Source organism: Gossypium arboreum, chromosome 6 (genome assembly GCF_025698485.1).
Source record: "Gossypium arboreum isolate Shixiya-1 chromosome 6, ASM2569848v2, whole genome shotgun sequence".
Taxonomy (NCBI): Eukaryota; Viridiplantae; Streptophyta; class Magnoliopsida; order Malvales; family Malvaceae; genus Gossypium; species Gossypium arboreum.
The window spans coordinates 60,087,868-60,114,598 of NC_069075.1; the positions used below are offsets into that span (position 1 = coordinate 60,087,868).

Consider the following 26,731-nt stretch of genomic DNA (forward strand, 5'->3'; position numbering starts at 1 on the left):
CAACAAATAGAATTTAGATACATAACAATAATGAGCCAATTACACATGTATATTATCAAAATATTCCAAAGGAAGCTTCAATAACACATTATTCACATATGTACTTACTTTGATACAAAATGATGAAGACAAGCTTAATCCTCGTAAACTTTGTTCTTACCCCGATCAAGACTCGAATCATGCTTCTCTTGATCTAAATTAATAAAATTCATTTATTTCATCAACACATCAATTTAGACACTCAAAATTTCATAATTGGGCAAAATGACTATTGTGCCCCTAGACTCCCACAAAATGACCATTTTACCCCTATGCTTGAAAGTCAATTTTTTTATCGAATTTCTCCCTATTATAAGCCTAGATGAACCTTTTTTACTCCTATAGCATTCCAAAATTTCCTCTATTTCACACATTTATCAACTATTTTACAACTTATGCAAAATAGTCTTTATTAGGGTTTTCATGAGAAATCCCTTCACAAAAGTTGTTTATTACTCACCTAAGACTCATATTCTTCCACAAAAATTCAGTAAACAACCTAAATGTTCTCATGGAAAAACCCTAGACTTTCAACCATTTTGTAAAATAGTCCCCTCATTAGAAAGCTCATGACACAAGGATCTCAAAAATGTAAAAATCATTAAGAAACTCATTAAAATCACTTACTTGGAGAGAGACTAAGTGGCTAAAAATTTTGAAGTTCAAAAGCCCTCTAATGGCTGCATTTTTTGGTGATGAAGAAGAAGAGGAAAAGATGATATCTTTTTCTCTTTATTTTATTCTTATTCTAGTCAAAATTGGTCACTAACCCACCTAATTTTGACCATTTCTCTTTCTTTTGTCTCCTATGGCTGGCTAGCCTAAGCATTGGGGGTCTAATTTCTCTTTAAAGGCCCCCAATTTAGGTTCTTTAGCTAATTGACACTCTTATCTAACAAAATAGGACTTTTGCACTTTTTGCTATTAGTCCTTTTTCACAATTTAAACAATCAATCGCTAAAATTAATTCACAAAAATTTTCATGCACTTATCTAATCTTGCTATGATACATAAAATAATATTTAAAATAATTTCCTCAACCTTGGGTTAGTGGTTTTGAAACCACTTTTTCGACTAGCCCCAAAATCGATCAATTACACAAGTTCATGCACAATCAACAACAAACTTACTGGAAATATGCAAAAATCAGAGATGACTCAATTCGAAATAATTTTAAGAATATCTCTAATACTTTTGTTCCTGAGTCCCTAGATTCTATCTTTGAGATATGGATAGAAGGTACTGACTATGCAAGTGGAGATGGAGCTAAAAAAGACAAGGGAAATGGGTCAGAAAAATAAAAGGGGAGATTCTTGTCTTGTTATTTATTTAATCATTTTTTTAGGGATTTATTTCTTTCATAATTAGGATTTAATTTTTGCAGAATAAAACATAGCAAGCATGACTAAACTTAACACTTCTTTAGAAAGAAAAAGACTAAGTAATGTGGTAATGGGAATGAACATGTCTAGGATTGGGTTATTAGGAAAGACTTGGTGACTCAACTCTCTTTCTTTACAACCCTACCTAGTGTTCAGTTTTCATTCATTACTTTGTTCTTGCAATGAGGACATTGATTCTTTTTGAAGGGGGTAAGGCAAATAAATTTCTCAAATTTTCAAAAATTTTCAAGTATGTTTCAATCATTTCTTTCATAGGTATGTTTTAATAAATGAATGTTTAGATACACTTTTTGTTAATGAGATAGTTTGTATGCAAGTATGAATGATGATTTTATCTAAGTGAAAGTATGTTATCATGAAGAATGGAATGCTTGTATAATCTTAGCCTTAGTAATGTTTGCTAAGAAAACTTAGTTTCTCTTGAGATTAGACATGCATGAAGGTTTATATCTTTAGAATTGACTTAGTAACTTTTTTGAGGCAAAATCCTAGGGGACATAAAAATCTAAAATGATATAGGCACTATTTCTTTGTATCGTTTGAGCCTTTTCAAGCCAACCCTATGATATTAGACCCTTGAAATTGTAATTTTGAGCTTAAAGGCCTATTTATTGCAATGAACCTACATTATAAGCCACATTACCATCTTTTAAAGTTATCCTAATTTTGTGCACCCATCTTAACGAAAGTTGTCTTGGTAATCAACATTTGAGGAAATTTTCAAAAAAGATGTATATGCTCATGCTTAAAAAAAATACGAAGGAAGAGCGAAGAAAAGTTTGCTTAGTCTCCAAAAAGGAAAAATGTATGAGTTTGAATTCAAAATAAGTTTGGGGGTATTCCAAAGGTTCACTCAAAGAAAAAGGTTGTATTTCGAGAAATCCAAGACAAAGTTAAAAGTTAAGATTTTGAAACTGAAATGTCTCATCTCTTAAAAATCCCTACCTTTAACCGAGCCCCATTATAACCTTATAAAAGACCTATTGATTTGATGATTATGTCACCTACATTGGTGGAAAGGAAGTACTAAGTTCAACATATGAATATCATAAATAAGCCTTATGATTGTTTGCTTGATTGATAAGAAATTATGTTGAATGAAGAATGTTATCTACGGCTGTGACATACATACAAACTATGATTTATGTTGGCACATTTTGAAACTTAGTATAAAATTCTATAAATGTTTGCATATGAATTACTTGTTAATAAAAAAGATCTATGAACATGAAGTTATTAATGCATAATTATGGGACAAAGAGATGCTACTTACACATTTAACAATTTTGCCTTAGCAAGACCTTTTTGCTGTGCATAAACATTTCTCGGGACGAGCAATGATTTAAGTTTAGGTGTGTGTAAACTGAAAAATATATAGGATTTTTCCTATGTAATTTACACCTTTTACTTAAATTTGTTGTTAAAACTAAGTAATTATTTAATAAATTAATGAAATATGTGAAAATGTGAAATTAGGACATAGAAATTATTAAAATGTGATTTTATACTTTATTATAGTTTTCATGCATAAAATGGCTTATTTTATACTTACTTGAACATATTATATTTTAATACATAAAATAGGCCATGCATGATTAAATTAAATAATAAAATATAAAATTATATTTAATAAATCATTTTAAATATTTCATTAATAATTTAGGTTGTAATTAATTATTTCAATTGGATAAATTTTATTCCTTGGTCCTTTAACTTATTGATTTATTTTGGACAGGTTTGATAGCTTTGTTGGATTATAAAAACTGTCCAAATTGAAGACCAAGTCAACCCAAATTCAGCTACTCTGGTTGTCCATTTAAACCACTTTTTGGTTTAAATACACAAGGTCCTTGCATTGTTGAAGAAATTAAAGATTTGCCCAAAGATTTACATAGGACCGAGTCTCAGTCTTGAGTTATTATGGCATTTAAATTGCTTAAAATCAAGAAAAAATCAGCTCAAATTCCACCAATTGTGGTCGGCCACTCATGGAAGAAGTGTGAAGAGACTAAACCCAGCTATTTTTAGCAAACTACCCACCTCTCTTCACCTATAAATAAGACCCCTTCATTCCCTCATTCATCATCCCTCATCCATTATCATTCTCTCTTCTCTCTCAATTCTCTTAGCATTTTCCATTTCCCACGCCTAGCATCATCTCTTCATAGAGATTTTAGCAATTAAATCCTCTTAAAGAGCCCTTGGTCGGCCACCTAGGAGAGCCATTAGTAAACGAGCAAAGCGGAGGAACGAAGGAGCCTCGTCAGTCAAAGACTTGGGTGACAGCCACTCTAATTTGGGTTTAATATTTCTTTTCTTTAATTTAATCTAAAAATGTTTGCTATGTGTTCTTTGTTCTTGTTTACAACAGTGTTAGCTTAATTTTATTTAAGCTAGGATGATTGCTTTGATTAAATAATATTTATTTCATTAATGCTTGTAATATTTGTGCCTCAATTGATCATGTTTCCAATTAAAATCAAGTCTGTATTTCGTTCATACGTGATTGAAATGCACCTAAATTAACTGAGCGATCCTAACCAGACTACGGCTACTGGACACATAATTAAAATGTGCATGCTCAATTTAAATCCTAACCCGATTAAATTGCAGGTTTTATAACAACTCTAACCATGCTTTGTTATCTGCATAGATTTTAGATTTGTGTGATTCAACTGTTTCAAACCTAACACGTCCCTGTTACAACACACGAATGCTAAGAAACCTTAAGTAAATAAGGATCAGTAAAATGTGTATTTACTAAGTAAAGGATTCCGAAAGGACCTAATGTGGTTTCCAAACTCATGAAAGATCGAGTTGCCATGGAATATTTTTCCAAATGTTATTAAGCATGTTGATAATAAATTGAGTTTAATTAAAGTAATTGTCCTAGTTTATTTATGTTATAATTGTTGCAAATTGTGTTTAATTTTGCTAAAATCTATTTCATTCATATAGTTTGCATACTTAGGATAATTTGTATTAGGGATCATTGCATTTAGTTTAATATATTTAATTTTAATCATCACTTCTCAAACATATTGTGTTTTTATTTACCAAGTTGGTAGTCTAATTTTACAATTAAGTGATTTAACGCAAATACAATCCCTGTGGAGACGATAACTCGATACTTACTTATTACTTGATAACGACTGTGTATACTTGCACAAACCTACGCGTTCCAGTATGTCGCGACACCCTCAATCTATATCACGACATTGAAGGTAGTCTTGAGTTTTTTCCATTCTACTCCCTATGTTGCGACATCGAGTCATCTATGTTGCGACATAGTGAATAGTATCTATTTAGTGCACCTTCTAATGGTCTCCTGCACACTCATAAAGTGCGTTAGCTCACCCTTAGGCCTTATTCGACCCATAAGGTCAATAAAAGACTCAATTTGTACATTTTATTGAATGTACATAAAACTATAAAAACTTAACTACAAAATAATGAAAATGCTTGTATTCAAGCTCTTTAAATGTAAAAACTAGTTTAATCTGTTACACTGAATTACTGTAGATTATTAAGGCAATCAATACAATTTTAATAAGTCGATCTTAAAAACAACGTTTGCGGAGTAGCATTTTTAAAACGAAACCAAAAGAAAATAAGGGTGTACATTATAAAATGTCATTGTATGATTAAAAGCATTAAGGTATAGATCGAACGAAGATAAGAGTAAATCTTAATTCGCATAATAAAGAACTTAATAAATTGGCAAATAGTCATCATTAATTATGTACAAATGATTTTATAAAGAAGTTCAAATTTTCTTTTACATGATTCAATACAAGAGACTAAGCCCACAAGCCACCTCGAAATGATATACATATTACGACAAAACAAAGGATGGCTCACAAAAGAGTCCACTAGCTGGCTGAGTCCCTTCAACAATCTACTTTCTCAATAGATCCTGAAATGGTAAGGGAAACTAAGTAAGTTCATAACGAACTTAGTGAGATCCAAGGATAAATAATAAAAGTTCGAACAAAGTTTTCAAGAAATAGAATTAAGCTAGGCTTTTACTGTAACACCCCCTAACCTCATATTGTGGCCGTAACAGGATTATAGAGCATTACCAGTCAATACAGTTCAAATATGAACAATACAAAAATATTTATCAATCAAATTAGAAATTAGTCATATTCAAAGTACTAAACCATCTAAACAAATCATTATTCAAACCAATTTCTATATTTATAGCACTATTACTTCAAAACTACCTATTTCATACTCATATCTTCTTAAACTTAAACATGCCATTCATATTTTCAGGAATATAGATAGTTTGTATCATTTTAAAACACTATTTACAACATTTCCCAAAATAACAAAATTTGACATCCTAAGTACATGTCATTACCAAAATGAAACATACATCACCAAGTCTTGACATCGGGATCAGCTTTGGATGCTGATTCAACGATATGTCTTTAACCTAACCTGCGTACAGAAACAAACTGTACGTTGAGTATACACTCAGTGATATTTCTATAACTGAATACTTAATCAAGATATAGAACATATATATAACTATTCAAATACAATAAATATTCAACCATTGACTTCTCAATCAGTATTCTATTCTATTCCAAATTCAATATCAGTCAATATTTTTCGATAACAATTAATTGATCAGTGTTATTCAGTAGCAATCAGTCATTTAGTAACAATCAGTCTTTCAATAGCAATCAGTTGTTCAGGCATTTAATTACCCCTATTAACATGATTCAAACAATGACGGATACACGGATCCAACCAAACACATCAGTATGGCACTCAGTGCCTCATCGGCTTTGCCGAAGTAAAACAATAACAGTACAGTACTCAGTACCTCATTGGATTAAACCGAAGTAACAGTACGACACTTATAGTGCCTCATCGACTCAAGGTTGAAGTATCCCTGAACACTTCCAATCCTATGACATGCCAACTATATCCGACTTCGCCCAACACTGTTAATAGGGTATTCAATTCACTTTCAATTTTTCAACCAATACACATTTCAATTAATCACATATATTCTCAATTCAATACAATTCACTTTACTTTTCAATAACAAATATTCAAATTTCACAATAATCATATATTCATATTAATTTCATCACATTCCCAATCAATATATTTTTCAAATATAACATACATCCAATATTCAATTTTCACATCAATCACATATATCCATATAAATTCAATTCAATAACAATTATTAATACTTACCTTAATTACTTACAATAACATATAAAACAAAATATAACAATTAATAATTAAAATTCAATTAAATACCAATTCAATTTAAATTCAATACCAATGCTCAAATATCACATAAATCATAATTTCACAAACACTCAATTCAATATCAAATATACTACACTTACCTTAATTTTCTTACCATAAACATTTAAATTAAAATATAACAATTAATAATTAAATTCGGATTATAGAAATACAAACCGTGAATTTTCTCGAGTTTACTCCTCGTCCACCTTTTCTTTTCCTTTCTTCGTAGATGCCTAGGGTGTGATGTTAGCTACGAAAAATTAAAATAATTTTTATAATTATTAATACAATACTAGTTTAAATTTAATATTTAAATTTCTTATTCAATTTCTTCTTTATTTCAATTTTAATCTTAACTAAATTCACTTACTTTTTTTATCTCAATTCATACTTCATCTCTATTCAAATTCCTATCAAATTCAACCTAACCATCAAGTGCTCATAATAAAACCCTAATTTAAAATTTCTTTCAATTTAATCCCTCAATCACAAAACTTATAGCTTCTTTTACAATTTAATCCCTTAATCAATTGTAAATTGAAATTCATTCAATTAAACCTCTAATTCATCATTTTTTTCAACATGAACTATGTTAAAAATCCTAAAAACTTCCAAAACCACAACTTAATTTCAACAAAACTTTGTTCTAAAACTTCTAAAACATCAAAATCACAAAGAAAAAGACTTAATTAACTTACCAATTAAATCTTTAAACCTTCAAACTCAAATTTTTCCTTTTATTTTTATTTTTCTCCTTTCCCCTGCTCTGTTTCGAAATGGTTATGTTCTTTCCTTACTTTGTTTCTCTTTTTTTTTTCATTTCATTTTCTTTTATTTGTTTATTAAATCAATTAATTTAATATAATAATAATTAAAATAAATATATATTTAATATCAAATACATGTATTACAGTTGTACACATACATATTATTACACATGTGCTTTATCATCACCCTACATTTGTCATAAATCAATTTATTTGATAATATTAATAATAATAATTATGAAAATAATTTAATGTAATAATTTAAATAAATATCTATTTAATAATTAAATATAAGTATTACAAATGTATGTATTTTATTAATACACTTGTATCAAATCATCACCATACATTTATCTTTATTTAATTTATTTCTTAATATAATATTTATAATATAATTAATTTAATAATATACTTTATAATCAATATATATTTATATAATTAAATCATGTAAAATCTAAGATTTTTACAGTCTTATCTGACCTCAACTTATGCTAAATTACATATTTGTCATTTTAGTCCTTTTTACTTTCTATTAATCTATAATTCAATTTTTACTCCTTATTCAATTTAGTCATTTTTTCTAATTACTCTTAACTAAGTTAAATTCACTTGATTAAAACCTAATTAAACACACCACTAGATTCATAAATATTTCTAATAATTATTTACGAACCCATTTCATTAAGACAGATGCCCGTTAATGTACTTTTTCGGTGCCCGTGAATTTTGAGTCATTACATTTACCACGCTTAATAATGCCAACAACTTACACATGAATACAACAATATAGTCGTATAAGATCTGTTGGAGGATCCTTAACATTAAACAATTTAAGGTTCATTGTTCAGATGCAATCCGCTGCTAAATGCAATCACTAGTAACTAATTTTCATGGGAATACTAGTCATGCCAAATCACAAATTACATGCAGTTTCATACCACAACCAAAGTTAGTGCACTAGCGGATACATATAGTTAAATTATTAGCTCAGTGACTGTAATGTAAGTATTGAGAGTTAAAATTCTAATGCGCGAATAAACTTATTTTCTTGAATAATGACTTACTTCAAGTAAAATATTATTAGTTTTTAAAATAATTATTTTATTTTTTTCAAGGTTTTCAGAATTGAAATATATTAATATAAATTTGGTCTAATGAAAATTTTAACACTCTTTACTTACATTTTTCAATTTCCTTTTGTTTTTTAAAGCTACATTTGGCTAGTAATCTTTCAAAAGAATAAAATCACTTTTTTAATGAAAATGGTGATTAAAATATTAAATTTTAATGATCTTGACGTGATAAGTCGTGTGATAGTCTATTTTAAATTCATGGTGACAACACTATTTTTGTCAACAAATAAAATTATAAAAATATTTAAAAATAAAAATTTTAAAAATAAATAGCATGAAGTACATGCGGGTTGTTTATGTTTAAAATTTAACGTTTTAGCTAATATATTGATTAAAAATAAAAATTTGATTTATTTTTAAAAGTAAGGTTGATAATCAAATTTGATTTTTTTAAAGATCAATAGTCAAATTTAATTTAAAAACATAAGAACAAAATTAAAAATAAAATATTTATGTTATGGGTTAAATTTTTTAAGTTGTACTCAGTTTTCATTCTTATAGATTAAATATTGATTTTATAGATAAAAGGATTTCACTTTTTACAAGCATTTTTTATATATTTATAAATGGAACACTTAACATTAAATTTAAAATTATTGTTAGGAATTGAATTAGTTACAAAATAAAAGGAAAAAAGAAAACGATGCGGGAAAAGGGCAGTTAAGGAGGGAAAATTTTCAAAAATGAAAGACGGGGGGAGCCGAGAGGGTAATTTATTTAATTAATTTATAAATAAGGTGTTCGAATCAAATTTCAAATGAGATAGAGAGAGAGATGAAGAGAATAATGGAAACGGAAGAGGAAGAGGCGGAGTTCCTGTCGGCAGTGGAGGCTGCTGAATCATTTGCCAAGCGCCGTAAACCTAACCAAGACGAAACGGAGGGAGCCTACACTGCTGCCCTCAAAGGGAGCAAAAGCCGTTTCTGGCAACACATTAACCCCCTTAATACCTGGCAGTGCAAGAGCAGAGTTGCTGCTTCAGCTGCAGCGGGATCAGATTCAGAGAAGACTTGCCCCTGCGGCTCCGGTCCCTGTTTGATTCTCACTGCTCATACTGAAAGGAATCGCGGCCGCATGTTCTATAAATGTCCTCTCCGACAGGTTCATTCTCCCTTACTTTACTATCTTAAAATCTCTTCCAACAGCTTATGCCTTGAAGTTCAAGCAATGGCTTCTGGTTTCTGGCGTAGGAAAATGGAGGCTGTGGTTTTTTCTTGTGGTGTGACAATGACATTGCCTCCCAAACTAATAACATTCCTATGCCTACCAAGGTAAAGTTTTCCCTTCCACTGGATTCATATTTTGGAGTTAAACGCTGAAGCTTATAAATCCGTATTGTATTAGTTATCAATTTATTTACAAGGTAAGATTTTATGCAACATATGATCACTGGGAGTCTTATAGTGTAAAATATGTTGGCCAAAATAAGCATTGTTTTGAAGAGGTAAACAAACAATTTTAGACTACGTTTCACCGGAGGAAATTTAACTTAGTTGACAGCAATAACTTAGTTCACAGCAATCTGAACTTGTACATGTTGGAACAGAACTAGATAAACAGCAAGCATAATCTATGCCATCAAATAGAGGAATCCTTGTGTGAGTCACTCGCAGTTACCTAGATATTATGAAAGTGGATATAGCTCTAATGGACAAAGATTTAATTATTACCGAACATGTAACCACATAGTACTTTCCTATTAAGTAAGAAAATGTTGATTGTTTCTTCTGCCATACACAATATCAAATAGTGTACTATCATACCAACCGATAAGCAGCAGTGGGAAAGAACAAGAGATATTTAGTGGTAGAGAATGATTTCAGCTCGTCCTTAACCCTGCTTGATCATTCAAGGCTTGTTCTTTGCCTTGAACTACAACTTGAGCTTTTTTTTTTGTGTGTGTGTGTGTATTAGAAGATTAGTTATGGCATCCTAGTATTGACTTCAAAGATTGGCATTTATTGAAAAGTTAATTGTATAGATGGCTTTGAACCATTTTTTGTATCGACATAGGCATTTAGGACGACCATGTTGGCTTAAGGCTTTTCTATCCATGTAGGTAAGTTCTGGGGGTTCCTTCCAATCATGCAATGATCACAATGTATCAACTGCTCCTCTAGTTAGCGCTTCTAAAGGCTACTGCAATATGAATGATCGAAGCAACAACGCCTATACCATAAGAACCGGATCTTCATGCTTCAAATGTGGAAAGGATGGGCACTGGGCTAAAGATTGTCATGTTTCTTCATCAGATTCTCCTGCTGAATTTGGAGGAAAGCCTGCTAAATCTGGCACATGCTATAAATGCGGTAAGCCTGGGCACTGGGCCAGGGATTGCACCTCCAAGAATGCCGGAAATAGCTCTAAGTCAGTGTCAAATTTGGCAAGTTATTAGTTGACTGCAAATTCCAAACATTTCAAGACTACCAGTCTACCACCTGATGTGTGCTTTGCGCCTTGCCCGACAAACAAGGTGTTTTCTTTTTCCACATATCATGGCCTAGTATATATATTTTCAGCTCGGAAGTCTATAGAAAGTAAATAGGGTAAATCAAACATTTTGTTAAGTCTTCTAATTGAATATTATATTCTGTTCATTTTTCTAATATTTACCAACCCTTATTAATGTTTATTCTTTTGCTTTCTTATATTTACATATTTTAATTGTTATTATTATATATCTATATAATAATATATTTTGACACCTTTTTTTCATAAATAGAGAGTTTGGTAACTTAAAAGAGGATTTTTTTTACTATTTTCAGTATAAAATTTTACATTTTATCACTTTTTCCAAAATTTGGTAATTCAAATAAATATTTTAATCTAGGGTAAAATTTGGTTCTTATTATGGGCACACTTTTAATCTAGGGTAAGGCGTATCTAGGGGTTGATAGAGGTCTCAATCTCTTTAAAATGGTAAAAATTTAATCTTTTAAAAATTATAAAAATATAAATTATTCAAATGATGAAATTATATTTTACTATCGTAAAAATTATAATTTAATTTTGATTACCTAAATTTTTTTTTGACTTTGCCCCCAATTTAGGGCTCATTCTACTTTTACCATAGCCTATAACTTATTCACATATGAATTCACTTATGGCGATTTATCTTTATGCCAATGTTAATCCTCATCCAATTTTCCTTACTAAAACATACAAAGGAAGTGTCTTGTTCTTAAATTCAAGTGTGGTGTAATAGCTTGATTTTAGTCAAATCAGAACAGTAGTTTCAGAAACACAAATTTAAGGTCGAAATATTTATTTTATTGTTATTTTGAGGTCTACAACATGATAGTATGATTGTGTGAAAATTTCGTCAAGAAATTTTATCGTTTGAATGTTCAATTTGATAAAAAGGACTAAATTGCGTAAAGTGTAAAACTTGTTTTCTATTAGCTAAAGGTGTCTAATAGCTATAGAATTTTAAAGTGGAGGTCCTTATGTGGTAATTAGCCCATTTATAAAGTTAGTGGACTAAGATGGACATCTTTTAATGGCTTTAAAGGTTATATATTAAGGTTAAATAAGTAATTTAGTTATTAAATTAGAATTTAGTAAAATAAAACCATATTTTTTAGTCCATCTTCTTCCCTAGCCGAAAATTAGAAGAAGAGAACTCCATTTTTGTGATTGAAGCATTCGGGTATTGACTTTAGTGCATGTAAGTGATTTTTGACTCGGTTTTTAATGATTTTTATGTTTTCGAGATCATTGCAACTTAATCTAGCTAGCCCGGGGATTAATTTGCAAAACTGTTAAAGGTTTAGGGTTCTTCCATTAATGAATACATGTGTATTTTGATGTTTGATGATAGAAAATGCATGCCTATTGTTAGATAAACAACATTTGTAAAGTGATTTTTAGTAAAATTGTCAATTAAAGATTAAATTGTAAAATGTATAAATGTTGTATAAGTCAGTATACCATAATATTTTCACTAATGCGATTCTCTTATTTCATAGCTCTTTGATCCATGAGCTAAAATTTGAATCGGTTTTTTAGCATATGACATATCAGACTGAATTTCAACCTCGGTCGAGGAAATGACATGTGGAGGGTTGGATCAATATCGTCGAAGCATTGACACATGAAACACATTATGTATTTACTCTAACTTAGAGGATAAAGATAGTCGATATGCCACTGGCCCAACTTGCTCAAAATCTCATATGGTTCGATGAATCGCGGACTCAATTTCCCTTTCCGACCAAATTGCAATATCTTTTTCCACAGTGACACTTTCAAAAACACTTTATCCCCGATTTGGAACTTCATATCTTTTCGTTTTAAGTTTGCGTACGATTTCTATCGATTCAAAGCTACTTTCAAACTATCGCGAATTACTCACTTTTTCTTCAGTCTCTTTGATCAAATCAACCCTCATGAATCTTATTTTTGCTGAGCTCACTCCAGTACAACGGTGTTTGAAATTTACGACCGAATAGAGCTTCGTAAAGTGCCATCTTTAAACTCGATTGGAAACTATTATTGCAAGCAAATTCAATCAGCGGTAAATATTTCTCCCAACTACCTTCAAACTCAAGAATGCAACAACGCAACATATCTTCAAGTATCTGAATAACTTGTTCAGATTGACCATCCGTTTGCGCGTGAAATGCAGTGCTAAAATGTAGCTTTTAACCCAAAGCTTCTCGCAATTTCTTCCAAAATCGCGAAGTAAATCTTGGATCTCTATCCGAAACAATAGAGAGGGGAACACCATGTAACCTCACAATTTTAGAAATATACAACTCAGCTAATTTATCGAGCGAGAAATTTATATGTACTAGAATGAAATGAACTGATTTCGTCAATCTATCAACAACAACCCAGATCGCATCTTTCTTTTTGGGAGATAAGGGTAAACCTAATATGAAATCCATTGTTACTTTATCCTTCTTCCACTCAAGAATCATAATAGGCTGTAATAAACCTGACGGCACTTGATGCCCAGCTTTAACTTGATGAAAAATCAAACATTTCGAAATAAATTTTGAGATATCTCGTTTTATGTCGTGCCACCAACAAAGCTACTTCAAATTGTTATACATTTTTGTGCTTCCTGGATGTATTGATAAACAACTACTGTGTGGTTCTCTTAAAATCTTTCAAATGAGCTCAAAATTTCTTGGTACACATATTCTATCACGAAACATCAAACAGTCATCATGCCCTATTCGAAACTCTGAATCAAAAGTCGACTCACATTGAGCTCGTTTTGCTTACAATTCATTATCAAATTTTTGAGCCTCACAAATCTGCTGTAAAAATAATGGTCTTGCTTTCAACTTGGCTACTATCGAACTGTCGTCAGACAAAGCTAATTGTGTGTTCAAAACACATAAAGTAAATAAGGAATTTCATGTAACACCCCCTTATTCGACGCCGGAATAGGGTACGAGGTATTATCGGACTTAAACGCAAGCAAATATACAAAACCGAACGTAAATTTTTATCCAAATTTAAAAATTTTCACATACATTCATATCGTCCCTAAAACGAGCCTACGAGGCCCAAAACATACATCGTAAGTGGTTTGAGACTAAATCGAGAACTTTGAAAACGTTTAAAAAACTTAGAAAATTTCTCATGGAAACAGGGCCACACGCCTGTGTGGACCGAGGCACAAACCCGTGTAGTAACGAACACGCCCGTGTTCTTAGCCCGTGTAACTCTTTGTTTATGATGTCATGAACAAATTGAGGTCACACGACCAAGGCATACGCCCGTGTCCTGAGGCTGTGTCTTTCACACGGCTAAGACACATGCCTCTCTCTCTGTCCGTGTGCTCAATACTGAGCATTTTGTTTTGCAACAATTTAGGTGCAAGGGACACACGAACAGATCACATGCCCATGGGGCTGACCTTGAGTCACACACGACCTAGACACATGCCTGTGTGTCTACCCGTGTGGACAATAATAACGCTATTTACCAAGCCGTTTGCCACCCTTATTCACACATGCACTTGCAGCAATTCAAAGGCACAAAACAATACGTACTCAGGCAACCAAAGCATCTGCATTCATGGTTAAAACATATCAACTATATATATTTGTCTAACATATTCACTGCATTTATTAAGCCTTAAATCAAACATACAAATTCCACATTCATTAGGTTTAATTTAACTACTTTCTAGTTACCGAATTATACTCAAATTCCTCATCTCATCAGTAGGTTACATTTCCAAAAATTACACAATCATGCCATAAATCACATTTCCAAACATTTCACATTCACCAACGATACCATGATCATATCATCATAAACATTAACACATATACGAATATACTTAGACTTACAACCATGCTAGCCAATATGAGCCAACTTACATGGCCAAATAGCAAAATAAGCCTTTGACGATTACAAACCATTACATTGGCTAAAATCATATGATGCATATAACAAAGTAGTTAAGTCCCTATACATGCCATAAATCAAAATACTTGAATTCATTAATACCCAAAATGTTAGCTTGATAGTGTGATAAAATCTTCGGCGATCTCCAACCTGAGCTAGCTTGACGGCATTATAAAACATGGTAAAGGAAGGGGATAATCTATATAGCTTAGTAAGTCCATATGAAAATAACAAGCAACTCTTACCAATCATTTAATAATATAAACACAAGGTAATATAAATTGCTATAATCCTCACAATTATAATTTATTCAATCACATAGTTTACTCTATCAATTTGCAAACATAGTTTAACATGTTTTGACATTAGCCAAACAACTGTAATCTCTCCGTTAACAAAAATATTCATAATCAACCAATCATTTCAAACCTTATAATAAACATGCGCATTACTCATTATTACTCATCTTTCAAGCATATATTTTAACGTCTTTCAATGTTTAAAACTTATATCTCCTCATACTTCTATAATCATTTTAATAGGCATTTATGTCAATCGTTTCTTTTTCTCATATCCAATAAATCACATATTGCGCGAATAAAACATATTATGTCATAACTTAATTTTGGCCCTAAAGCCAATTATACAATTACCAACCGGATTTACCATGAACTCACAATATCATGAAATCAATGCTTATAAACTTATGTACATACCTGTACAAATTCGTAACATAGTCACATACTTTGTCATCTTTGACATACTCTTCGAATTACCCGTTGAACACTTGGAATACTATTGGATACGCAAAAGGTCTTGCACGTAAGTGCCACATATGTACCCAATGTTACCTCTTATCTTATAACACATAGGGATCGCACATGAGCTAATCATGGGCCTACTCACACAAGCTGTCAGTCAAGATGTAACTACACGGCCTGCTCATACAAGCTGTTAGGTATCCGCAACACATGCTGAACTACCTAGCCACCGGTAGGACGTACATGACCAGCACCCGGATTCACATAGATCACATAAGACATGGTATCCTAGTGACATGTCACTTGTATCCTAATCTATTCCTAAGGTTTAAACGAGATTTCTTACTGTACTGGATCTCTATCGATCATTTCCGCAGTACCGTACTCAATAATATTCACATTTCATTTCAATAATATAACATTTATCACAAATATAACAATTAAACATTAATACATATATAGTTTAATGCTTATTAAACATACAAACTTACCTCGACATAAAAATGGCGAAAAAGACCTAATCGTCAAATACTCGTTTTTCCCCTCTTCTAGTTTCGAACATCATTTTTCTTGATCTATAATATCATATTTAACTTATTTAATCATTATACTATTCAAATCAGCCAAAAATCACATTATGAAAAAATTATATTTTTGCCCCTAAAGTTTCATATTTTTACATTTTAGTCCCTAGCCTTGTAAAATGAAATGTACTCAATTTCTTCAATACCTATGCCTAGTCAAACCTTATACATGCTTATAGCAGCCCATATTTTCCTTTTTTTCTCACATTTACACATATTTTCATAACTTTTAGAAACAAGTCCTTTTTGACATTTTTACCGAAAATCACTTAGTAAAAGTCATTTATCTAACATCTAACATGCATTTTCTACCATTAAACATCAAAATACAAAAATATCCATCATGGGGAAAAATTTAAACTTTGATTATATCTAAAAATTAGTGGTAGAAATAGATAGATTAGGTTATGAGGATCCCAAAAACGTAAAAATCATTAAAAACGGGGCTAGAACAGACTTAAAATCGATATTGAAAGCTTAATTTCAGCCATAGCTTGAAGATGGACAAAAATTGGCTTTTAATTTGGCTTTTAATTCATTTAATAACCAAATTACTAAAATGCCATTCACTTAAGACTTTAAAATTTTATCTCAACATGTCCATTTTTGTCCATACTATATTATAATTGTCTAATTACCATCTAAGGACTTCCGATTTAAACTTTCATAACAATTAGACACCTCTAGCATGTAGAACTCAACTTTTGTACTTTTTACAATTTAGTCCTTTTAACCAAATTGAGTGCCCAATCATCAACATTTTTAAACAAAATTTTCACAAAATCATTCCGTAAAATTGTAGACCATAAAAATATAATAAAAATTAAATTTTTTCACGTCGAATTTGTGGTCTCGAAACCATTGTTCTGATTATACCCAAAATCGGGCTGTTACATTTCGGCTCAAAGCATCAGTAACTACGTTTGCTTTCCCCGGATGATAGTCAATCACTAATTCATAGTCTTTTAGCAATTCTAACCATCTCCGTTTTTGCAAATTCAAATCTTTCTAAGTCATCAAATATTTCAAGCTTTTGTTGTCGGTATAAATAGGACATTTCTCACCAAACAAGTAACAACGCTAAATTTTCAATGCGAACACTATCGCGGCTAGCTCTAGATCGTGCGTCGGATAATTATTTTCATGCGACTTCAACTGTCTCGAGGCATAAGCTACAACTTTGCCTTTCTGCATCAAAACACAGCCCAGGCCATTTAACGGTGCATCACTGAAAACTACGAATTCTTTACCTGACTCAGGCTGAACTAACACTGGTGCCTCTTTCAATAATGCTTTCAACTGTTTGAAGCTCTTCTGACACTTTTTTGACCATTCAAATTTAACATCTTTTTGAAGCAATCTTGTCATCGAAACTGCAATCATCGAAAAGCCTTTCACATATTGTCTATAATAACCGGCTAGTCCTAGAAAACTACAAACTTTGGCTACATTTCTTGGAGGCTTCCAATTTATAATCGTAGAAATTTTGGTCGGGTCAACTCAAATACCCGCTGTTGAAACTATATGTCCCAGAAAAACAACCTCTCGTAGCCAAAACTCACATTTGCTGAACTTTGCAAACAACTGCTTATCTCTTAAAGTTTGTAACACGATTCTCAAATACTCGGCATGCTCACATTCATCACGAGAGTAAATCAAAATGTCATCAATAAACACAACTACGAATCGGTCTAAGAACGGCATGAAAATTTAGTTCATCAAGTCCATAAAAATAGCAGGTGCATTTGTTAGTCCAAAAGACATAACAAGAAATTCGTAGTGTCTGTACCTTGTTCTAAATGCAGTCTTTGGCACATTTGAGTCTTTAACTCGCAACTGGTAATAACCTAATCTCAAATCAATTTTTGAAAACATTGTTGCGCCTTTTAACTGATCAAACAAATCATTTATTCGTGGCAAAGGGTACTTAATCTTGATCGTCACTTTGTTGAGCTGTCAATAGTGCATACACATTCTTATCGTGCCATCTTCTTTTTCACAAATAACACCAGTGCACCCTAAGGAGAGAAACTCGATCTAAAAAAACCTCTATTTGACAACTCTTGCAATTGAGCTTTCAATTCTTTTAACACTATCGGAGCCATTCTGTACAGAGCTATCTATATCAGCGTTTTTTCCAGTACTAATTCAATACCAAACTCAACCTCTCTGATAGGTGGTAATCCCGATAATTCTGTGGAAAATACAATCTGGATACTTGCACACAATTGGTACTAATTCAATCTTTGTTTCTATCACTTTCGTACCAAGTACATATAAGAAAGATAAGCTCCACAACCCTTTCTCACAAATCTCTGAGCTAACATCGACGAGATCACAACTGACAAACTATTCAGATCATCAGATTCAATTCTAATAGTCTTATTATTCTGATATTTCAGTTTAATTTTCTTTCATCTACAATTCACTATAGCATCATGCATCGTTAGCCAATCCATACCCAAAATCACATCAAATTCATCGAATGGCAACAACAACAGATTGGCCGGAAAACAAAAATCTCAATTCATTAACGAAAAATTCTTGCAGACTTTTTCAACCAAAACACATTTGCCTAAGGGGTTCGATACTCTAATTAGAAATTCAGTATGTAACAACCCGATTTTGGGTTTAGTCAGAATAATGGTTTCGGGGCCACAAATCTGATGTAATAAAATTTATTTTTATTATATTTTTATGGTCTACAATTTCACAGAATGATTTTGTGAAAATTTCGTTTGAAAATTTTGACGTTTGGGCACTCAATTTAGTCAAAAAGACTAAATCATAAAGAGTGCAAAACTTGAGTTCTAGAAGCTAGAGGTGTCCAATTGTTATGAAATTTTAAATTGGGGGTCCTTAAATGGTAATTAGACCATTTAATAATTTTTTGAAGAAAAATGGATATGAAATAGGTGAAATAGAATATTTTTAAGTTAGAGGCATTTTGGTCATTTAGTAATTAAATGACTTAATAAACAAAATAAAAGCCAAAATTTATTATCCATCTTCTTCCTTGGCTGAATTTTACATGAAGAAACCATGGCTAGGGTTTTCCAAGCTTCCAAGCTCGATTGTAAGTTCGTACTAGCCCCGTTTTTAATGATTTTTACGTTTTTAAAATCCTCGTAACAAGATCTATCTATTTCTACCATTAATTTGAGTTATGGTTAAAGTATAGGGTTTTGACCCATGATGAAAATGTGTGTATTTTGATGATTAATGGTAGAAAATACATGTTTATGGTTAGAGAAATGACTTTTACTAAGTGATTTTCGGTGAAAATGCCTAAAAGGATTAATTTGTAAAAGTTATAAAATGTGTCATAAAAGTGTGTTTTAATGGAGATTATGGGCTGTTATGAAAATGGTTCGACTAGGCTTAAAGTACAAATAAATTGAATGAAAATCATTTTACGAGCTTAAGGGCAAAAGTGTAAATATGACTGTTTAGGGGTAAAATGTATTTTTTTCCAAATATGTTTTTTGGGCTGAATTGATTAGTATAATGATTAAATAAGTTAAATGTGATGTTTTAGATCAAGAAAAATGAAGTTCGAGTTTAGATCGAGGGAAAAATAAATATTGGACAAATAGGTCCTTTTCGCCATTGTCGCATTCGAGGTAAGTTTGTATGTGAATAATTCAATGCTATATTTATGTTTTAAATTGCTTTAATATTATATGATTTATATGATTGATATTATGAGTAAGTTTGGTAATGCCAAGATAACGCAGAAGTCCCGGTTGAACCTTAGGAATAGATAAGATACAAATGTCATGATATTAGGGTTATGTGTGATCCCATGTAAGATCATGTCTGGGACATGGCATTGGCATCGATATATGATTTCGTGTAAGACCAAGTTTGGGACATGGCATCGATATGAGACATTGTGTAAGACCATAATTCTGCTATCGACTTCAATTTGTGATCCCATGTAAGACCATATCTAGGATATGGTATTGGCATCTTACTATGTGTATGAGAATTCCCGAGTATCCTTTAGTATTCCAAGTGGAAATAGGAAATTCAAATATTTTGCCAAAGTTGATAAAGTAAATGATTATGATACGAGTTGGTACAGGTATGTACGTAAAATTTATAAACATTGGCTTCATGATATTATGAATTCATGATCACTATGAAGGTGACTTTAAGTTAACCATGTGAGTATTGGTTTATGTGTATGATGAATAAATACATGGTAAAGTTGATTGATGCTTATGAAAAAGGGCCTTTAGGCCAAATGGAATTGAGATATGGAATGTTTTATTTCCTTGATTGTGACTCAATGAACATGAAATGAAGGAAAGATTGATATTAATGTCTATTAAAAATATTTATGAAATCTTGTGATTAAGTGTTTATGTTTATGATGTGTAAATTCATGGTAATTTTAGTTGAGAGTCATGGGTTAGGCTTTTGAACTATATCAAATTGAGAGATAAGATGCTTATTTCATTTGATTTTTGATTCATTGGATATGTGTGAAAAAAAGGAAAGATTCAAAAAATTGCCAATTAAAATGGTTACAAAAGTATGAGAAGTAAAGAATTTAAATCATTGAAAGATGTTAAGCTCTGGGCTTCAAAATATGAATACGTATAATTAATGTACATGTTACTATAAGGCTTGAAATGATTTGTTAATGATTATTATGGTATTTTATATTGGAGAGATTATGAATGTTTGACAAATGTATTGCCATTGTTGCTTATTATTTGCATACTAACTTACTAAGCTTTGTAGCTTACTCCCCCTTCCTTTCTCATATCTTATAGGGTTTTATGCTAGCTTGAGTTAGAGATCGCCGGAGATACTATCACACTATCAAGCTATCATGTTAGGTATAAATGAATGCAAACCCCTTTGAGTTTATGGCATGTATAGGGACTTAGTCAATTGGTGTATGAGTCATTATGATTTGGCTAAATACATTAGTTTGTGATGGTTAAAGGTTGGATGCAATTTGTAGCCATGCAAATTGGCTTATATTGGCTAAATGGTTGTAAGCCCATATAAGTATGTATGTGTATATGTTAATGTTTTGTGATGTGGTTTATATTTTCTTGATAAATGATGGTTATGAGTTTATTCATATGTTAATGCCGTTTGAGTGTGAATTTAGCATGAAATGATTTGGCAAGGCCTAATGTTATAATGCATGATAGATGATGGTATGAAATTGATACGTTATTGCTAGATTGCAACTATTTGTAAATGCATTTATATGCTTAAGATTGTGCCATATGATGTAGTGTGAATATGTGCAAGTGAGGGTGGAAAAATTGCTTGGGAAATAGCCTTGTATTTGTCCACACAGGTAGACACGCGGGCGTGTGTTTAGGCTGTGTGTGACACACGGTCTGCCCCATGGGCATGTGTTCCGGCCGTGTAACATCCCGGTTTAAACCCTAGTTAGAATAGTGGTTTTGGGACCACAAATCGGAGTCTTGAAAAAAATATTTTAATGTTATTTTTCATGCTTATTATATGTGAATTAGTATGTGTGAAAGTCTCGTGTGACAATTTAATCGTTTGTTGCCAATTTAGTAAAAAGGACCTAATCGCGTAAAATGTAAAAGTTGCCTGTTATATGTTAAAAGTGCCTATTTGATTTGGCTTTATAATATTTAGGTCCTTATGTGGTTATTTGACCATGGTTTTAATTAAATGACATTAATGGACATTAGTTGATGGAATATTAATGTATTATTACAAGGGTAAAAGGGTAATTAGTGCATTATGATGAAATAAAATAAAACAAACATATTTCATCCATCATTTTAGTGTTCATCCACCTAAAATAGGAAAGAAAACCTAAGTTTGAAGAGCTTTAAGTTTCGGCACTCATCTTGGCTAATTAGGTATGTGTTTTTGTTCAGTTTTTGATAATTTCTACGTTTTTGTAATTGTTGCTTTGTATACTACAAAGCCCATACTTGAATTTCTAATTTTGATGAATATTTTGAGTTATTCCATTGATGAATTCATGAGTGTTGTAATGTTAATTGGTAGAATATGAAAGCTTAGTGTTTGATATACATGTTTTGTAAAGTGATTTTGAGTAAAAATGCATATTAGGGATTAAATTGTGAAAAATGTAAATTGAGGGGTTGAAATGTGAAATAAATGAAAATTATGGGTTTCTAAGGACCATAGGAAGATTCGACTAATACATAGTTTTGATGAATTTTGTGTATTTTGTGATTTTATGAAATAGGGACTAAAATGTTAAAATGTGAAAATGTGAGGGCTAAATTGCAAAATGCCCTAAATATATGTATATGGATCAAATTGAATGACTTGTTGAATAAAAGGGTTAATTTTGAATACATATAGATCAAGAAAAGAGGAATTCCTACTTAGACCGAAGAAAGTCAAAGGTTATAGAGTTGACAATCCGAATCGACAATACCGAGTACAAGGTAAGTTCGTACGAGATAAATGATGTTACAATTTATATTTTAGTGCTTTGATAATGTTTAAATTGTATATATTTGACTATGGTGTAAGTACGATGATTCGGCACTAAGTGTGCGATTTGAAATAGCTTTGGCTATAAATAGCCATAATGTGCGAATTGGAATAGCTTTGGCTATATGTGGCACTAAGTGTGCAATATTGAGATAGTTTCGGTTTAATATGATGGCACTAAGTGTGTGATATTTTATAGCTTCAGCTAGATTATTGGTACTGAGTGTGAGATGTTCTTGTACGTAGAAAGATGATCTAACGAATTAGTGTATCGAGCATTGAAGTGATAATGTAAAAGTTAAGTACGAGTTGTGCAGGTATGTAATGAATATTTATGATTCATGATATGGTGTATGAGATAGAAAAACCTATGTGGTTGATAATATTGTGTATGAGTTATGTGTAAGGATATATGAACTAAGAAAACAGTATAAAATGAGAAATGGTAATGAATGAGGTTGAGTAGTGATATGAATTGAACTATGTGTTAGCTAATATGTCTTATAGCTTTTAAATGTTGGGTTAAATGTATTATGCCACGAACTTACTAAGCTCTAATCTTACTGTGTGAAATGTTCTCTATCTTATAGTGACATAAAGTTAGCTCGGATTCGGGAATCATCAGCGACTCATTCACACTATCGGACATCTGTTTTGGTACCATTTTAAGAGTTGTATATATGGTATATGGCATGTATAGGCTAGGAGTATTTAGATATGTTTTGTAGTGTATATATTATGCCATGTGATATGGCTAGTTTGAGTTAAAACTTATGGTTGATATTGATATATGTTATGTGATGCAAATATGCCATTATGATGTGCATTTGGTTGGCCAAAGGAAATGATCAATTTGACAAGGTTTTGGCATGAGATGTGTTTGTATATTTGGAATTTATGGAACATATGTTTTGTTATGATTTTAGTTTAGATTTAGTATGATTTGGTTGATGAGTTGAAAATGGAAATTGGCTGAAATTGTGTTGAAAATATGCTTGGTTTAGTGCTTGTAGGTTTGACCCCAATAGGGTGGCAACTTGGATATTCAAATAGCCTATTTTTGTCCACACGGGAGGAGACATGGGCGTGTGTCTCAGCCGTATGTGACACACGGTCATGTTGCATGGCCGTGTGTCCCCTGAGGTGTACCCTACATTTGTAAGTCAGGTTCGACTACGGCCAAGACACACGGGCGTGTGGCTAGCCGTGTGACCCAAGTTAGTGTCAACCACGTCCAAGATAGACGGGCATGTCTTGTGGCCGTGTGAATAAGTCAGTATGTATGCCCTGTTTGGACACGGCCTAGACACACGGGTGTGTCTAATGCCGTGTGAGGCACACGGCCTGTTCACACAGACGTGTGACCTATACTAGCTAGAAAAATGTTTAAGTTCTGAAAAAAATTTGTATGTGTTCAGTTTAGTCCTGACCCTTTTATAATGCATGTTTAAGGTCTCGATGACCCATATAAGGGACTCTAAATTGATGTTTGATCTTTGATACCATAATGTTTAGGAAACGAATGTTAAATGTTCTGAATTGTCCAGTAATGCCTTTAACCCTAGTCCGGCAATGGATACGTGTTAGGGTTAGGGGTGTTATAGGCTGTGTGTCCCTTGAACCTTGATTTTGAAAAAAAATAGAATGTCTAGAATTCAGCACACGGGCAGAGACATGGGCATGTGACTCAGCCGTGTGGAGGACACGGCCTAAGCACACGGGCATGTGATTTGGCCGTGTGACCTCATTTTTATGATGACGTCATAAATAGAATGCACCCTAAGATGGACACAGCCTGAAGCACGGGCGTGTGATATGCCACACGGGCATGTAGATCTGTTTCATGATGAAAATTTTCTAAGTTTCCCAAAAACTTTTCAAAGTTCTTGGTTTAGTCCCAAACCACTCCAAACACATGTTTTGGGCCTCGTAGGCCCGCAATAGGGACGATATGATTGGTTTTGAATGGTTTTAATTTGGGATGGATTTTCATGACCTAGAATAGTATGGTTTCTTGTGTTTGAGTCCCGTAACGCCTCAAACCTTGTTCTGGCATTGAATACAGGTAAGGGGTGTTAAACAGTAGACTCTACAGGCAAAGTCTAAATAGATACAAAATTTATACATATATAAGAATGAGTTGATCCTAGATCTATCAATGCAATCACATTAGTATCATAGAGAGTGAAAGTACCGGTGATAACATCTGGAGTTGATACTTTTTCGCGAGTGCGAATAGCGTAGGCTCTAGTAGGTGCTCTGGCCTCAGATCTCACAGCGGTGTCCTTTGTCACCCCTCGACTACCACTCACATTTCAAGCATTTCTTGTTGGTCTTCATTTAGTAGACATATTACTTGGTCTCACATTCTAAGATCTATCTTTTCCAATCATCTCAGGACAATCTTTAATAAAATGATCCAGTGAGCCACATTTGAAACAAGCTTTTGTACTTTTATTCCAGCATTCACCAAAATGTCTTCTCTTGCATTGTTGACACTCAGGTTTGTTATTTCTCACACTGACAACACTCAAAACAGAAGTAGCTTGAGCTTTAGAATTCACATGTTGATTTCCACGATCTCTATTCTGGTACCCCACTGATGCATTCGATCGACTATATGAATCTCGGAATTTCTTTGATGAAGAATGATAAGGTTTATTCATTGATCTTTTTCTCAAGTCTCTAGCTTCTAAATCTGGTTTTCTCTTTTCTTTGCTAAAATCCTCAGCTTTACAAGCCCTTTCAACTAGAATGACAAATTCTTTCAACTCTAGAATTCCGACTAGTAGTTTTATATCTTAGTTCAACCCATCAACGAACCGATTACACATAATCTCTTTAGTAGAAACATATTCCCTAGCATACTTACTCAACCATACAAATTCTCTTTCATATTCTGTCACGGTCGTTTGACCTTGTTTTAATTCTAGAAACTCTTTGTGCTTTTGATCTAGAAATTTTTGACTAATGTATTTCTTTCGAAATTCAGATTGAAAGAACTCTCAAGTAACCCATTCTTTCAGAACCACAGATATCAACGTGTTCCACCATAGGTACGTGGTGTCTCTCAGCAAAGATACAACACATTTAATACATTCATGGAATATCAAATTGTATTTTTGAGCCAGAACTCAGCTCTCTCAGCATCATCATCAGTAGCCCGGAACTCTTCAGCTCCATCTTTACGAATCTTATCTATTGGTGGCTTGTTCAATCGTATCGGATCTATAACTTGAGGAACAATAGGGATTTTTTGAGGAATAGGTGGGGGTGGAGGTTGTTGAGTAGCCGGGTTCGTATGAATGTATTAAGTGAACCATTCGTTCATCATTTGGTAGAAGGCTTCTTTAGCCTCTCCTCCTTGACTACCTGTCTCGGGTCTAGAATCAAATGCACTATCCCTTGCACGGGAGCAGGCGCATTACTCTTAACCTCATTAGATATAGCTCGATTGAGATCCATTACTATATGAAAACACATTTTAAAATGTCAGGAGTCATCACACTATCACAGTTTATATATGGCATGTATAGGTAGCCTTTCACACATGCTACGTTAGTCCTAGAATTGACTAAACCGTAGCTCTGATACGAATAAATGTAACACCCTTCACCCTTGTTCAATGCCGAAATAGGGTTATAGAGCATTACCAGAATTACAACACTTTTAAATACACATTTCACATATATTTCATCAATTCAAATACAATTTAATCACAACCAATCATAGTGTCCCTCAAACGAGCCTACGAGGCCTTAAACATGCTTTAGAAGTGGTTCGGGACTAAACCGATAACATACAAAATTTTTTGGAAACTTAGAAAAATTTCAACCATACAGGGGTCACACAACTGTGTGAACAGGCCGTGTGCCTCACACGGCACTAGATACGCTCGTGTCTCTGGCTCTGTGG

At 32.5% G+C, this 26,731-nt stretch overlaps 1 protein-coding gene across 1 annotated transcript; it reads left to right on the forward strand.

Annotated features, from left to right (window-relative positions):
- Positions 1-9,262: 9,262 nt before the first annotated feature.
- Positions 9,263-11,254, forward strand: LOC108485790 (uncharacterized). Its single transcript, XM_017789636.2, has 3 exons — positions 9,263-9,723; positions 9,813-9,893; positions 10,682-11,254. The coding sequence occupies exons 1-3, from the start codon at positions 9,397-9,399 to the stop codon at positions 11,015-11,017; spliced, it is 744 nt and encodes a 247-aa protein (XP_017645125.1). The 5' UTR covers positions 9,263-9,396; the 3' UTR covers positions 11,018-11,254.
- The last annotated feature ends 15,477 nt before the right edge of the window (positions 11,255-26,731 follow it).